Genomic DNA, 17,423 nt, shown 5'->3' with positions numbered 1-17,423 from the left:
ATCATTATCCTTGGCTGGAATTTCCCAAGTATTACAGCTTTTCTGTACTTCCACATTATCGTTACATTTTACCAGTGGAGGTTGGCGCTTGGTTTTTTTCTGACAGACATTTTTAATTATAAGAATTAATTGGTATGATCAATGGCCTTGGTGAAATTACAGTAACAAAGAATGTGCACAAAGCTGTTTGTCTGAATCAAGACAAATTTTGGATTATTGATTATTCTTTGGCCATCCATCTATCCTGAGTCTGGCTCCTAAATTGTCAGCGCTTCGCCTGTCATGAACATCACAATAAGTCATTGGTAGATATCTGACTGCAACTTCTCAAGAAAATGAACCTCGGCTTCCAGTATTTTGGTTCTCACATGCCCAACCCGCCTTCCGTCTGACTATGATTCTGCAAACTTGTTAAGAAACAGGAAATTGGTTTCACACTGGAAAATATTACACAGCACAGTGATTAATTTTTATACTTGCTGTTCCTTTTTTGATGCCATTTTTCACATCGCAGAGAGAAATACTGTATTTGTCATGCCTGCCTCTTCAGCCATGACATAGGAGGGGGGTGGCTGACACTTCTTCTGCAGCTTGATGGCAACACCTTTGACCAATCGCACTTGAAGCACTTTTTGCACTAAATGAAGGTTTCGCCTTATGTCTGATCTCTTCCTTGTGTTGTACGTCACTTTGGACATAAGTGTCCGCTAAATGAAATTGTAGAAATGTAGGAGCATTATTGCGCTGCGCTCCGTCTCCTCCTCCCTTCTCTGTTTGCAGGTGGGCGTGCGTTGGTGTTTGCGGTGCTAGTGCAGCGCTAATCAACTTGTTGCTGTCAGCTGTACGGAGAGTGATGTGATTCGTTCCACCTGTTCACCCACGCTACATAACCTTGTTGTGACCATCTTCTGATTCCGGACCGTTGTACTCTCTCTTCTGGATCACATCCATCATCTCCTCATCTGCCGCTCGCTCGCCTGGCTGATTCAGACACTCCAAGCCTCTGGAGAATCCCCTTGGAATCCCTCCACCTCGACAACTGCCAGCACTGCTGACCTCGCCGGTTTTCGGCTACTCTGGTGTCTCCCGAACATTTGGTGTTCTCCGTCAGAGGTTTTGGTGGCCCACCATGGATAAGGACACCCATGAATTTGTCGAAGCCTGCACCATCTGAGCCCGCAATAAGACCACTAATCAGCCCAGCTCCGGTTTCCTCCAACCTTTACCCATTCCCAGTGGTCCGTGGTCCCACATAGCGGTGGATTTCGTCACTGGGCCGCGCCATTCCAACGGTAAAACCACCATATTGACGGTTGTGGACCGCTTTTGTAAAGCTGCACATTCCATTGCCTTGACCAAGCTTCCCTCTGCCAAGGAAACCGCTGACTTGTTGGTGACAAAGGTTGTCCGCATCCATTGTATTCCCACTGACATTGTTTTGGATCGCGGTCTTCAGTTCACTTCTGAGGTTTGGAAATCCTTCTGCACTGCTCTGGGGGCTACTGTTAGCCTGTCCTCTGGCTTCCATCCTCACTCTAATGGGTAGACGGAGCGGGCAAATCAGGAGATGGAGGCCCTCCTGAGATGCGTCACCTCAGAGAATCCCACAGCTTGGAGCACTCAACTACCCTGGGTTGAGCATGCTCACTGCACCCTTGTGAATTCATCTTCTGGTCTGTCTCTCTTTCAGTGTTCCTTGGGGTAGCAACCATCCCGTTCCCGTCCCAGGAGCAGGAGTTGGCGGTACCTTCCATCCAAGCTTTCATGAAGAAGAGTGAGAAGGTTTGGAGACTGGCCCGAGCTGTGCTCCTCCGTTCTTTGAAGCTGCCTGCAGTGTCTGATAAAAATGTGTAGGTGTTTTATTTTACACTGAAAACACGTTTAATGTTTTTTTCTGATGCAGACATTTTTAATTGTATGAATTAATTGGTATGATTAATGGCCTTGGTGGAATTCTAATAACAAAGAACATGCACAAAACTGTTTCTGTGAATCAAGAGAAATTTTGGATCATTGATTATTCTTTGGCCATCCACCTATCCTCAGTCTGACTCCTGAATTGTCAGCGCTTCGCCTGTCATGAACGTCACAATAAGTTGTTGGCAGATATCTGACAGCAACTTCTCAAGAAAATAAACCACAGCTTCTTGTATTTTGGTTACTACATTACCAACCCGCCTTCCATCTGACTATGATTCTGCAAACTTCTCAAGAAACAGGAAATTGGTGAAAAGTTTAAAAATATTACACTGTGGTGTCTGCTGGGAGAGGGTGTTCCCTCACATTAGAAGGGGGCGGGGTTTAGTCACCTGAGGAGGTTTGGCTTACTGTGGGTGAGGTTAAAAGGGCAGGAATGAGCTGTCATGATGTTGCTTCCTGGAATGGCTGCTGTGTCCTGTGTGCTGCTAATAAACGACACCCAGCTCAACTCTCTCGTCCGTCTCCTCCTTGTGCGACCGCCACAACACAACATAAAGATAAATTTTTCTGCTTACAGTTCCTTTTTCGATGCCATTTTTCACACCACGTAAAGAAATAGTGTATTAACTTGAAACTGCTGTGCTGTGGTTATGTAGAAAGACTGGGGCCTTGCTCTACACACCAGAGCTTCATCATGTCAGTAGAGTATCCCTCACTCTGCAAGTGTAGGATTAACAAAGGAGCCATTTGAAGATCAATCTGCTGCAGATCTTGAAACGGGGAATGTTATGAGTAGCTTTCAGGTAGTGGTTACTTCCACAGAAATTACAGTTTTCCTTCCTAAACCCCTGAGAGCAGTAAGTGAGCTTAGTGGAGAAACCGAAACAACTATAGGCTTGTTGTTGGGGTGAGCAGACAACACAGTGGAAGTGTGAACCAGCACATTCCAGTGTAACTGCACCACCCACTCATCTGAAGAGACCCAAAGCTAATACGTTATTGTTATCACTTTCTTCATGCCCAAAAGAAAAAGAAAGGCTCTATTATGCAGTTTGAGCTTAATTCATGTAAAATATTAGACACATACACAAATTCATCAACACACTGGAAACTGTTCGCAAGGTGTCTGATAAGAAAGGGAAGCGGCGTTAGGGCTTATCACTCTCTGCACCTGCAAACTGCAAAAACATATCGATATTAGGGAAATACATACACACACACTTCTAGTTTTCAGAACTATCTGCTGTGCTCTGCAAGCCACAGACTAGGGATGTGCGAGTACCGATACCAGGTATCGGTATCGGGCCGATACTGGCCTTATTTCAAGGTATCGGGTACTCGTGAAGGCTACCGATGCCAGCCGCCGATACTCACGGCAAGAAAACCCCACGCGTAGTAAGCCCTCCTCACCAGCAGTTGGCGGTAGTGCAACCAGATGGGATGCAAGCTGCCGACAAACATGAAAGAGGAAGAAGCTCCTCTCTGGAGCGCTGACAGGCGCAGGGCTACACTGCAGCGGGCTGACTTCTCCATGAGTCTCATCCAGAGCAGAGACGACAGGATGAATCCAGAACGGCTGCTCGTCTCACCAAAACTCCGCCGGTGTGGAAATTCTTTTATATAAGTGAAAACGAGCCGAGCTTTGCAGAATGCTAACTCTGCAATGCTAAAATTGCTAAAGGAGGTGCGCGATGTTGTTCATTTACCACTAGTAATTTGTTTAAACACCTCAGGGCGAAGCTTGTGGACGAGAGTCTGACGCTGTTGTGCTGGAAAAAAGAAAACTCCGGCAGCAACTCGACGGCAAACTCTGCAGAAGACCGAGAAACTGAAGAGCAGAGATCCGAGAGCAGCACAAATAACACGAGCAACTCTTTAAACTCAGGGGTTTTTCTATCTTTGACTTTAGTTCATAAAAAAATCATTAAAATTAGTACATTTAAAAACCTTAGTTTATGTAAAGTGTAAACTCAGAGAAATTGTTTTATCTTGCACTTAATTTCATTTAAATAAGTGCAAACTCAGAGTTGCTTGTTTTATTTTTCAGACTATTATTTTGGACTTAAACGTAGTGGCTGGGCTGCCTTTTTATTGGAAATAAAATTCATTTTCAAAAATAATCTCATTGCATTATTTTACATTTTATGTATATAAAGTATCGGTATGCAAGTATCGGTATCGGTGAGTACTGAAGATGAAGTACTCGTACTTGGTATCGGTCTGAAAAAAAGTGGTATCGCACATCCCTACCACAGACACTTTAGTCAGTTCTCCATTTCACACAATAGCTTTTAATTTTGCATTCTTGAATTGGTTAAAACCTGTTGTCGCCACAGTTTTTTTTTCTTTTCTTTTTTAGTGTAAGTAACAGCTATTGGAGAAGATGAATCTTCTTGCATGCATGTAGTTCCCTTCAGGAAATGCAGCTGATATTCTCTCACAATTCTTTGGAAATATAGAGGCCTATATTGTGCTGTGAGGACTTGAACTTCTTGTCTTGTATAGAAGCCTCACACATCATACAAGTCATACATTGCAGAAAGTGTGTACAAATAGAAAGAATGAGGAGCGCCAGAGAAGTTGTCCAAATCCTCCAATCACTTGAAACATGCAAACAGGACACCTCCTTTAATGATTACTGGAGAAAGAACTGAAGTAGGAACACACAGGTACTTCCTCCTTTCCAAAGAACTGTGAGAGAATATTGGCTGCATTTCCTGAAGGGAACTACATTCATGCAAGAAGATTCATCTTCTCCAATAGCTGTTACTTACACTTACGTCCTGAACCTATAACGTAATAACCGGCCAATAACGTAATAAGTTATTGCGTTATTGGTCTAAAGTTATTACGTTATATAGGTTTAGGACTTTAATTATGTTATTGGTCAGTTATTACGTTATGGGCCTATTACATTTTAAAAAGGCCAAATTTATCACATTACGGGTCATTATTACGTTATGGGCTTCTACATCTTGTCACACTTCTGCCAGAACAATCTGTTCTGGACGACACCCAGGCAGTCACAATCATCTTGTCAGACCAGGGGAACAGAAGCAGGTACCGCTTCTTTGGTCTGACTTTGCAGTGATCCACTGAAAAGAGGGAGTCCAGCAAATTCACACAACCTGTAATTTTTTTTATTTTACTCTATCTGTTACTGTATTGTTGGAATTAAATCACTGGTCACCAAAATGTTACAGTGAACTCATTTATGTTCTGTGGTTATTTACCCAAGACGTTACTTCTGTAGTTCTACATCCTGGTACAATTACAACATTTATGTTCATGTGACTCTAATGCACAGCATCTTAATTCACCACGGCAAACCAGTATTTATGAAGTGATATGGAGAGTGAGTTGTCATTTGATTTAATTCATACTCAAAAAATAAACATCACATTGAAATTGAGCTTTTGAAAGCTTTTTTTAATCTGTTTCATTCATACGTTAAGCTCTGCTGTTGACTTGAACATAATGAACTCGTTGATATACAGAAGAGATATGACACCTTTTGCAGTGCAGAAAAGAAAAAGCATAGCAGTTAAAGCCTTCCACTGGCATTAGTTGCTATGTTCCCCCATTGGTAGTGCTTTCGGTTAAGTCTCGACCCCGGGTGTGGCTGCCCTGAGTTTGACTCCCACTGTGCTGACGACTAATCTAATTTCTCCCAGTAAAATCTATCTGCTCATTAACAAAGTAAGTTGCTTGAAAGACCCAAAAAGTTACTCCCCAAAGTAACTGTGTAACTATTTTTTACTTTAACTTGTAAGGTGAATAACGCCTTTAAAGAAGGAACTACTGATGTTAGTCTGGAACTTGCACAGATTAGAAAATGTTAATGCCCCTTGAATGGTTTGTTTCCTGCTCAGCATCCCGTTAAACCTGTTGTTTCTGCAGCAAAAATGCAAAACAAATCTTTCAAATTTGGGGGTATCTAACAAACACATTGCTTTTTTGGTTTTGTAAAGTTCATATAAATGCCCACCTGCATCCCCTAAACCCCAACAAAACAATTTCAACAGAGCTTCTGAATGCAATTTTTGGAATCAACACAAATGTAGTTTTTGTACAACAATTGTGAGGAAATTTGAGCAATAAAAAGCAGGAGTTGATATTAGACACATACACACATTCATCCACACACTGGAAACTTTCCGCAAGGCGTCTGATAAGAAAGGGAAGCGGCGTTAGGGCTTATCACTCACTGCAGCTGCAAACTGCAAAAACATATCCATATTAGGAAAATACATACACACACACTTCTAGTTTTCAGAACTATCTGCTGTGCTCTGCAAGCCACAGACACTTTAGTCAGTTCTCCATTTCACACAATAGCTTTGAATTTTGCATTCTTGAATTGGTTAAAACCTGTTGTCGCCACAGTTTTTTTTTCTTTTCTTTTTTAGTGTAAGTAACAGCTATTGGAGAAGATGAATCTTCTTGCATGCATGTAGTTCCCTTCAGGAAATGCAGCTGATATTCTCTCACAATTCTTTGGAAATATAGAGGCCTATATTGTGCTGTGAGGATTTGGACTTCTTGTCTTGTGTAGAAGCCTCACACACCATACAAGTCATACATTGCAGAAAGTGTGTACAAATAAAAAGAATGAAGAGCGCCAGAGAAGTTGTCCAAATCCTCCAATCACTTGAAACATGCACAGGACACCTCCTTTAATGATTACTGGAGAAAGAACTGAAGTAGAAACACACAGGTACTTCCTCCTTTCCAAAGAACTGTGAGAGAATATATTACCTATATTATATAGGTTTAGGACTTTAATTACGTTATTGGTCAGTTATTACGTTATGAGCCTATTACATTTTAAAAAGGCCAAATTTATCACATTACGGGTCATTATTACGTTATGGGCTTCTACATCTTGTCACACTTCTGTCAGAACAATCTGTTCTGGACGACACCCAGGCAGTCACAATCATCTTGTCAGACCAGGGGAACAGAAGCAGGTACCGCTTCTTTGGTCTGACTTTGCAGTGATCCACTGAAAAGAGGGAGTCCAGCAAATTCACACAACCTGTAATTTTTTTTTATTTTACTCTATCTGTTACTGTATTGTTTGAATTAAATCATTGGTCACCAAAATGTTACAGTGAACTCATTTATGTTCTGTGGTTATTTACCCAAGACGTTACTTCTGTAGTTCTACATCCTGGTACAATTACAACATTTATGTTCATGTGACTCTAATGCACAGCATCTTAATTCACCACGGCAAACCAGTATTTATGAAGTGATATGGAGAGTGAGTTGTCATTTGATTTAATTCATACTCAAAAAATAAACATCACATTGAAATTGAGCTTTTGAAAGCTTTTTTTAATCTGTTTCATTCATACGTTAAGCTCTGCTGTTGACTTGAACATAATGAACTCGTTGATATACAGAAGAGATATGACACCTTTTGCAGTGCAGAAAAGAAAAAGCATAGCAGTTAAAGCCTTCCACTGGTATTAGTTGCTATGTTCCCCCATTGGTAGTGCTTTCGGTTAAGTCTCGACCCCGGGTGTGGCTGCCCTGAGTTTGACTCCCACTGTGCTGACGACTAATCTAATTTCTCCCAGTAAAATCTATCTGCTCATTAACAAAGTAAGTTGCTTGAAAGACCCAAAAAGTTACTCCCCAAAGTAACTGTGTAACTATTTTTTACTTTAACTTGTAAGGTGAATAACGCCTTTAAAGAAGGAACTACTGATGTTAGTCTGGAACTTGCACAGATTAGAAAATGTTAATGCCCCTTGAATGGTTTGTTTCCTGCTCAGCATCCCGTTAAACCTGTTGTTTCTACAGCAAAAATGCAAAACAAATCTTTCAAATTTGGGGGTATCTAACAAACTCATTCCTTTTTTGGTTTTGTAAAGTTCGTATAAATGCCCACCTGCATCCCCTAAACCCCAACAAAACAACTTCAACAGAGCTCCTAAATGCAATCTTTTGGAATCAACACAAATGTAGTTTCTGTACAACAACTGCGAGGAAATCTGAACAACAAAAAACAGGACTTGAAGCTGAATTTGTCTGGCCTAAAAACTGATAGAGTTCAGTCGAACTGGGCCATGGGGTGGTCGTTCCAGGGCGGCAGGTCAGACAGCTTCTGCTCAGTTTCTGCCTTGATGGGCCAGCCCCAGGCCTTGAAGAATCCACACAGGTTCATCCCCACAGTCTTGGAAAAGGTCTCAGCATACAGGTTCATTTTCGCGTTCTTATCCTTTGGAATGTTCGTCATCTTTTGGTAAGCAGCAAACACCTTTTTATAGGGGTCCCAGCCAAACTCATCCTGGAGCTACATGGAACAAGACAAAAGTATTGTTGATTTGTTGATTCTTTTGTTATGTCTTTACGGGATCAACTTAAGTGATAGATTTTTAAGAGAAATGACCAATTTTTTGGATTTGGGACATTTTTATTGCAGTTTGATGAGTATCATATTTCTTTCACCTGCAGGTAAGTCTCCAGGGCCGTCCACATGCTCCATTTGCCCAGATTCCGGCCTGCCTTCACGTAGTCCGCTGCTCGCTTGCGTCGCTTTTCTTTGGAAACGGCAGTGTGAGCCTACGGGAAACACAGAGGTTTTAAATGCCATCATGGTGTCATACACATTCTCTCCACTGCAGGATTGTGCAATTTTCATGTCCGGACAGGCCTGTCTGAGCAGAGTTTACATGTTTTTCCAGTGTGTGAGTGAGTTCGTCTGGTTTTCCCTCACATTGGAGAGAAACTGGTGTGTGACTGCCTTTCTGTCTCCCTGTCTTCACAATGGATTGATTTAATGTGTTGCTAAGTTGGATGAAGGCGTATAAGGATGAAAGGCTAGATGAATTCAAATTGATTGTATTGTTCCTTTTTAGTCGAACAGTATTGCAATATTTACAAAAGTAAACTTCCACTGGATTCACCAGCAACACTCATAACAAAGATGTTTAAAAGCGGTGTTCACTTCAAGTGTTTGTTGCAGTATTCAACACTTTCTTCAGTTGCAGACGTTCATGTTGAAAAGTGTCCTGAACAACACAGTGACTTTTCAAGCTCATGCAGATGTTTAAGTTGACTAACCTTGTGCCTGGGATTTCCCAGCAACTCCTCGTTCACGTACACTGACCACAGGTTGCATGTGGCCTCTGTAGTGTGTGGCGGGAATTCCCAGCAGCCTTGCTGTTGGTTGTGTCCAAGTTCATGAATGACACCCCACATGCCTTTTTCCTTAATGACCTTCACATCGACCAGATGTTTTGCTATGTCGCTGTGCGCCATGATAGGATAGCCTGCATGCATGTAGCCTGAAGAAGAAAACAGAAACAACTAACTGAAGTATGATTCCTGTGTTACATTGGCAGGATACAACAAATACAACTAATATGTATAAAAAGGAAAATCAAAACATGAAAACAGAACTCCAAAATGTACCAGCTGCATAAACAATTCAAAATGTGGAGGCAATGTGAATATTTGAAATATGCTATATTAGTAAGTTTAATGCTTTCTGGTTGTTTTCTACAATCTTGATTGTCAAGAAAAGAGGTGTCAAACATGTGGACTATGGGCCACAACTGACCCACAAGAGACTTCAATCTGGCCTGTGAAGACGTTGAAAGATGGAAAAATGGAAAATTACGACATTAACGATAATGAAAGTAACTGCTGTTGTTGATCTGTCCCTGTTTCAGTGTGAGTCAAGGACATAGCACACCACTGGCAGCCCAGGACTGAACAGCAGATGGCACAAAAGCTCATAATTTGAAAGACCATTGAGGAAGCAGTGCCATTAGCCTATGTGTGTGTTTTCTCTGTGAACACACACACAAACTCAAGAGCCAGTCATGCACAGGGGGAACATGCAAAATCCACACAGAAAGGCCCTCAAGCCCGAAATCCATCCAGGGCTCTACTTACTGTGAGAGTACTGACAAAATGAAACACCACCGTCCACCTTCCATCATCGTTGTGTTGCTGATTGTTCACTTATTTGCTCCAACTTTCACCCCTTTCTGTTACTAAATGTCCCTAAAAGCCTGCCATTCCGTTTTTGTAACTAGACTCCATTAGACAGGCTCTCTGAGAGCTTCATCATGGGATCCAGCACCCCTTTAAGAATGTTTTAAATTTCTTCTTATGTAAACTGTATTGCCATTTTAACCCTTACATTTTATTCTTTGCATGTTATTGCTTTTAACACAAAACAAACGGATCTCCATTGTGGATGGTCTGCTGACTTCGTGTAGTTCTGACACTGACAAACAAACTCACCGTGAGAAATCTGCACCTCTGACACAAAGCGCTCCTTGCGGTGAAATTTGGCCGGCCTGGCAGCCAGTGCAGCGATGGCCCTCATGATCTCATCCCAGATCGCCGCCAACTTATCGGGCCGCTCCAGCTTGCGAACAGCCTTTGACGACATAGTGAAGATGATGTTCTCAAACTCCAGCTCCGCCCAGGGCGAGGGAGCCGTGCGCAGCAGCTCCCACTGCTCTGCTGTGGTCTCACCTGAAAAAACAGATGGACGGTGGATTCAGATGAGAGAAGCTGCACATTTCTCCTCAGGATCGGCATCTGGGAGCACTAACACACACAGAATTATCTCTAACATTGAAGACCTGTTGGATCAGGGCTTCTTTTCACACAACAAATCTAAATCAGAGATTGGTCTTACCAGATTTATAGTACGGAGCAGGTACAGCGACTTGGACGGTGACCTCCGCCCCCTTTACTTTGGCATTTTTCGGAGCTACCAAATAAATGAGTCCCCCCCACAGGTTGGACACCTGTGTCATGCTTGAGTTGATGGGAAATCGTTGGCAAACATCCGGCGCTCTCTTTAGCACGTCCCCTTTCAGTTTGTCTGTCTGGCAGCCGATCTGAATCTGTGGATGAAAAGAAACGAGCAAAGCACTGCTTTGTGAGTGAGTCGATGTGACCGTTGGATGTGGGATATCCAAAGTAATGGTTTACATATATTTGCTCCATTGGTTAACAAATAATGTATAGAAGGAAAAAGTGGCAATGGATGTCTCGGGCAAATTTTGGATCACATTACAAGCAGTCGATTCAATAAATAAGTGAAAGGGTCTGAACTTGCTGAAGGTGGAACTTTAGCTTTCGGGATAATACCTTCCATTTTTGGTTCACCAGCTCTGGCGGTGCGGCCACATAGGTCTTCATACCGGGAGAGAGGTAGAGACCTGTGCTGATCCACTCAGATTCTGGTGTTACACAGACAGAGGACATCATGAGATACTATAGTTAGAGACGATTTAAATGGTTTACTCATCTGAACATTTTCCGTCTTAAAATGCGAGGACTTGAATTAGGACCATTTAATAGAACAATCATTTAACAAAATGTAATAATAATACATTTGTGCAGTAATCAGTAGTGTGGTTGTAAGCTCTGGCTCCCAGGAAAAATGTTTCTGATGCATAAATCACTACATGACCTAAGGAGCACCTTCTGGAAGGGATATTGAATTTTTTGGGGGAAAGGATTTCTTATTTGAGCAAACCAATGACAAACCACATACATGTGTCGCCGGCATCCTACAGTTCTCAACAGTGGAGAACATGATTTGAAATTACAAGTGTCCATTTAAAATAAAAGGAACATTTTGCCGTTTGACATTTAATGTGTCCCTAAATTATTTCCTTATTCTGAACCATTGTGACCAAACTCAGTGAGCTCTCAGACCTTTCGTGTCCACATCAACTTTGACCTTGTGGTTGTAAACCACCGGCATCACTGGATTGTCCGCGACAAGACAGGACAGGATCTCCTCTTGATTTGGGCAAACCTGGTACAACGATGTGCCCACAGACAGGAGCAGACGCTCTTTGGGCTGCTTTAGAGGGGTGCGGCCACTCACCTTCAACAGAAAAAATGAGAAACAACTTTGCTCAATCACGTCCAAAATGCCAACATATGTATGTTTTTTTTTTTTATCATTATTATTTTAATTGACAAAACAAGGTGTTTTATTGGGCTCTCCACTCACCGGGGGGACGTGCGACTTCTTGACAATATCAGAGAGTGTGGACACCACCTGCTTGTACGGAGGGCAGTCATGTGCCTTCATGCTTAAGTAGGTGCTGCAGTGAGAATCCAGGTTCTTGAAGCAGTCTTCCTCATGCTTGGTGAGTTTGTCACCCGCATTCACATGACAGGCGAAGCGGTGCAGCAGATGGCGGAAGTGATACGTCTCTTGGAGGACCCGGCTGGGGTCCGGGGCCTTGCAGGTACGTCCTTTCAACGTTTGCGCCAGCAGACTCAAGCCCATTTTGTTCAGGACCTTGTTTGCTGAAAGACATCGTGACAAGTAGGAGCTATAACTGGAAGTGAACTGAACAACACTCACAGTTGTTTACGAATTTGAACCACGTAGCTATACACAAAACCCTGCAGGGTTTTCATGTCGTGCTGTTAGACCTCTGGATATTTTATTTTGAGTCTTGTAATTCTGGCACTCTCCCTCTTGGTGTCCTCAGAGTCTCCCTTCTTGTTGCTCTTCACAGGAGGAGTTTCTCTCTTTATGTGGCTGCTGTGTTTGTTCAGGAGCTTGCAAAACACTCCCAGCCCTTAATCCCTGTGTGTCTCTTTTATATTCACCTCTGTCATGATTACTTGTTACTCAAAATGTACTTCTGTTCACCCTTGACAGAAGACTAAGCCTCCTGATATTGAACTGGCATGCCCTATTTGATCCAAAAATTCTCAGAGTCATTACCTAATGCCACCTTTTTGTTATATTCCTGTTCAAGCCACTAACAATGTGGGACCATTTGATAATTCTCTTTACAAGCCCAGAGTGGATCTTCTTGCAGGGCAACATTTTATGTTTTCTCAGTCATGCCTCAGAACCTGCTTCCTCAGACAAGAGCCAAGGGATTCAGCAGCCACATCACGCCAGCGAGAACATTTCAGTGCAAGGAAGAAGATCACTGAGAGAGAATTAAACCCAGAATATAAATTGCAAGCTTTCAGTAATTATTCTAAAACTTGCAGGTTTCTAAAGACAAAATAATAAAATGCAAGAAATGACTTTGAGCCAATAAAGTGAAGTTATGTCATTGTGATTGGGTAGACGTGTTACATTAAATAACTGGCTTCAATTGTCATTAATTGTTAAAAAGCCTGTTAATATTTAGCTGAGCTAATTTTGATTAAAATTCTATGACCTTCACCATGTTCAAAGTTGCACAAACCTCAAAGCAGTGTATGCTGTGAAAAAAAATAACCTGTACACATGAAAAGTTCTGTTTCTGAGCCATATCACACGGTCATATTTTTAAATCTTTTTACATGCATGTGGGCACTTTCTGGCCATTTCAACTCTTCACATAAACACACATTCACTAAGATGCACTTAACTGTCTGTTGACTCTGTTTAGTGCTTCCCAAGAAGCTTTCCAAGCTGTGTGGAAGTTTTGTTTAATTCCAAACTCAAGAAAACAAAATGCAGTGAAAGAAGCAGTTCACTGAAATGGAGAAAGGTTAAGATAGACATTTTGTGGTAAATGAAAACTATGATGTGTTTACAGAAAGTATTTCCACATCAGTGCATGTAAATTAATATTTGAAAACTATTTCCACATAAACTGTTAAACTATATCCTATATGTAAAAAAAAAAAAAAAAAAAAAAAAGAAAGAATTCATTGAAAACCTACAGATGTTAGGAGTTGTGTCCTGATATAATAATGAGAGGAGAATTAGAGTTAAGCTTAGAGAAACTGCAAATTAAAGCAGGAGTCAGTGTGCAGTTTCCTGCACCACCAAAAGGAAATTGCAGGAATCTCTGACAGGAAGAGATCTGGCAGCATAACACCACAACAAATTCATGGTTTCATCAAGTTCACTGCATGATGAAAGGTATCAAGGACGCTTTTATCTTGTGCTCTAATCTATGACAATAGTCGTCAAAACAGAATTCTCAGTTCATCAGATCCCTCTCTCTCTCTCTCTCTCTCTCTCTCTCTCTCTCTCTCTCTTTCTCTTTCACTCCAAATATTTGATGACTGCCCTTAAGCAAGATGACTGAGCTTGAATTCAACAAAAATACTCGATTAGCTTTAAGGAGTGTCTGCTTTGAACCAACAACATTCCTCTGTTAGCTTGAAGGACGGGTATGTTAGGTTGTACTCTTCTTTAAAGAGTTTTTGAGAAGATCTAAATATGTAAAATCTGAAATTCAGTTGTGAACGCAATACTTTGAACAGCGGGTTGGAGTGATCAGACTGCAGACAGACCGTGCAACATGAGTAAAAGAAGCTTGTTAGTGTGAAGTGTAATGTTTTTGATTTGACTGTTCTAGCAGCTACATTAACCAGCCAGTGCTCCAACTCTTCCTGTATATTATAGCTTCTGGTTTTTATTAATTTGGTTTTAACTGTTATTTAAACGCATGGTGCATTATTCCTCTTTCGTGTATTTTGTTTTGTTTGCATCATATAATTACACTTAATGGTAATGATAATGCTAAAGTTTGTGCTGAAAATGTTTTTTTTTGGGTTTTTTTTTTTTTACCATCACCACGTATTGTTGCCATTGACAACACTGACCTCTGTGAAATTACATTTTTTTTTAAATAAAAATTGACACCCTTTAAATGACATTTAAAACCTGTTATCACTGTCCCTACCATAGTTTCTTAATGATTTTTTTACTTCTACAGTTCACATGTTCATCTGCAGTCAGTGGTCCTTGGAGCCATCCACTCCCAACTAAGAACAGGAAGTCAGTCAACCCATCACTTCCTACATGATGTGTTTCAAGGACCATTCCCATACTTAAATGAATGAATTGTGTGTTAGATGTACCTTCCTGTTATGCCTGACACAGCCTATCATTTATTATACCACACCAGCATATATTGATGGGGTCAATATTAAAGACGTCATTATAAATCATCATACCTGGGCAGTCGCGCAGCACATGCTGCTTTTTGTGAGTCATCGCCCAATGCCAGGCATGTCCAGCCAGCAGCAGGCCTCCGCCCTCCGCTACAAAGTTCACGATTTCCTCAGGATTATCAATCTTTGGTAAAGTCACATACACACTCAGGTCTTCCTTGAGATTTGTCTTCTGGCACTTCAACCCTGACTTGCTTAGGATTTTGTGCCCATGATTGCCCCTAATTCCAACAACCCCTTTGCGGCCTTCATCCAACCAGAGGAGAGCGTTCTTCCAAAAGGGGGCCATGTCCTGCAGGAATAAGCATGTTTTGAGAAAAGATTCCACAACACTGTATTCCTATTGTGCTGTAGACAACTAGTGTGTTGCTTCATGCCACAAAAACGACCTTTGCGTGTTTTAAATAAGGATAAAATGTTGGACATACCTCTAGTTTCAGAAGACCTTCATGTGAAACCACAATGACTCGTCCCTGTCCGTAGTAGCCTCCTGCCAGGAATGTTTTCTTATCTTCTGTGCAGCCGATAGGAAAAGCCAGCGGGCCGTGGACCAGAATTTCAGAGGCTGTTACATTTTTTGGTATTTTAAACTCTGAAATTCCGTTTAACAGGAACCGTAAGTCATCCTCAAAGTCCTTACCAAGTCTGAAAAGAAAAGAGACACAAAAATCAATTAAGGTATTTCCATTCAAGAAATACTGAGACTCAACACTTGCAGTATGGGATAAATTTAGCATTTATATGTTTTCCTTTACAGAAATGACATCCTTTACATTAATTGTACTTGTAATACCAATCTTTTGAGCTAAGAGGAGACGTTTCAGGAATAAAAACATTCTCTCTTAAAATACAAACAAGAAGACATAAGGGACAAGTCACTCACACCATGGCCATCCAGGAAGAGGGGATCTGTGGGTAGACAGGCAGCTTCTCTTTCTTAACTGCTTGACCAGAGAAGTAGATCCCGGCCACATCTGCCACTTTGTTCCCGTCAAACTCATGCAGTATGTTTCTCTTGCGGTTCTGTGAAGCCCAGTGCCAGGCTTGCCCCGCTATCAGCACTCCTCCACCTTTTCTCATGAATGTCACCAGGGCCTTGTGGTTGTCAGCCACGCTGTACGCATTCGTCACGAACACAGCGACATCCAGTTTGTCACTGAAGTCCTCCACAACTTCTGCTTGGAATCCAGAGTTCTGGAGGTTATCAGCTACTGCTTTGACGTTCTCGTGCACCCCCACAGAGAGGTTGCCAGACCCTTCACCTCTCAGCCAGGCCACCGCGTTTTTCACTAGATCAGGAAAACTTCTGAGGTACCCCTCATGTCCCATGACCACAATCCTCCCCTTGCCGTAGAAGGAGGCCGCCATCGGGACCTGGCCCCGGCTGTTCATGGCAATAGGGAAGGAATGATCTCCAATCAGCACCAGGTCACAGGGAACTGGACCACCTCCGAAGTCCAGCTCATCCAAGCCTTTTGTCAGAGACAGATAGGCCTCTTCGTGCTGGTCTTTGCTAGGTTGATCAGACATGTTGTTTCAGTCCTGTCCCGGCTCGTCCTGTCAAAACAGAAATGCGAGGAATAAAGCACTTAGTCATCAACACAGGAGGAATGTGGTTCACCCTCTGACATTCAGTGAAAGATAAACTGAGATCAAACTGTTGATTACCACTGAGGAGCTGTGAAGAGAGCACTCACCAACAGGAACGAAAAACTGATGCAAATGAGGGCAGGAATGAGTGTTCAGGTGAGACAGGAACAGGGAGGATCCTTCTCTTGGCAGCTCCTCACCTGTGTGACAACACTGTCGGTGCATTATTATTTTCTATTGGCAGATGCAGCAGGGCGACACACCCTCAGAATTTGCTCATCATGTTACCTTTAGTCTTTGTGGTTGGTTAAAAAAAATACTATAGATTCTATAGGCAAAAAAAAAAAAACATATGTATATGTATATGTATATGTATATGTATATGTATATATATATATATATGTGTGTATATGTATATGTGTATATATATATATACATATACATATACATTTGCATACGTATGACAGATGCAGTATTTTTTTTATATCATTTATTGCTCGCTTTTTACTTTTTCGAACAAACACAAATATTTTTAATCCAATAAACTTTGAGTTTCTTTCAGAATTGTTTTAAACTTATTTCAAACATAGAAGACAACACATTTTTTCCATATTAACATCAGATATTTTGGATCACATAGCAATGACAAACTCACCAATGTAACCTGGACAGTTGAAGAGGAATATTTGGGGGGTTTTTTTGTTTGTTTTTTTGTTCACAACCCTTTCTATGTATCATGAGATACTTTGAGGTTGTCCTGAAAGTGAATCAGCATCAGGATTCGATATAGAGACATCACATCTCAAACTCCAGATTCAAATTTAAATAAATAATAATATTAATAAAAAAAATGTTTCATGCATTTTTTTATTACATTTTTTAATTTTTTCTGTTTTATTCTAGCTACTTTCAGACAGATTGAGCAAGGTGCTAAATGGCTACAGTGTCAGAGCTTGGAGTCAGTCTATATTGCAGTATTTTAAATACAATATAATAAA

General features: G+C 41.4%; 1 protein-coding gene across 3 annotated transcripts; it reads right to left on the bottom strand.

Annotated features, from left to right (window-relative positions):
* Positions 1–5,122: 5,122 nt before the first annotated feature.
* LOC115400630 (TRPM8 channel-associated factor homolog) lies at positions 5,123–16,619 on the bottom strand. 3 transcript variants are annotated; one of them, XM_030108632.1, is made up of 13 exons: positions 16,504–16,574; positions 15,719–16,392; positions 15,264–15,480; positions 14,839–15,127; positions 11,924–12,225; positions 11,620–11,794; positions 11,047–11,138; positions 10,589–10,799; positions 10,186–10,422; positions 8,995–9,218; positions 8,380–8,493; positions 7,944–8,224; positions 5,123–6,031 (listed from the first exon to the last, which is right to left on the bottom strand). In XM_030108632.1, the coding sequence occupies exons 2-12, from the start codon at positions 16,363–16,365 to the stop codon at positions 7,982–7,984; spliced, it is 2,751 nt and encodes a 916-aa protein (XP_029964492.1). In that variant the 5' UTR covers positions 16,366–16,392; positions 16,504–16,574; the 3' UTR covers positions 5,123–6,031; positions 7,944–7,981. The 3 variants fall into 3 exon arrangements, with proteins under 3 accessions (XP_029964492.1, XP_029964491.1, XP_029964490.1); XM_030108631.1 differs by lacking the exon at positions 5,123–6,031 and having other exon boundaries at positions 6,816–8,224; positions 16,533–16,619; XM_030108630.1 differs by lacking the exon at positions 5,123–6,031 and having other exon boundaries at positions 6,816–8,224.
* Between the last annotated feature and the right edge of the window lie 804 nt (positions 16,620–17,423).

The sequence above is a fragment of the Salarias fasciatus genome, chromosome 14 (assembly GCF_902148845.1).
Source record: "Salarias fasciatus chromosome 14, fSalaFa1.1, whole genome shotgun sequence".
Taxonomy (NCBI): Eukaryota; Metazoa; Chordata; class Actinopteri; order Blenniiformes; family Blenniidae; genus Salarias; species Salarias fasciatus.
This window is presented reverse-complemented; position numbering and strand designations above follow the sequence as displayed.

What these genes read in the sequence shown, in the direction of transcription:
- LOC115400630 (XM_030108631.1), bottom strand. Translation starts at nt 16,365, where the DNA reads ATGTCTGATCAACCTAGCAAAGACCAGCACGAAGAGGCCTATCTGTCT. An exon ending in AAGGTCTTCTGAAACTAGAG is followed by an intron (nt 15,128 to 15,263) that starts GTATGTCCAACA and finishes TTATTCCTGCAG; the next exon opens with GACATGGCCCCCTTTTGGAA. An exon ending in TGGTGAACCAAAAATGGAAG is followed by an intron (nt 10,800 to 11,046) that starts GTATTATCCCGA and finishes TTTCATCCACAG; the next exon opens with ATTCAGATCGGCTGCCAGAC.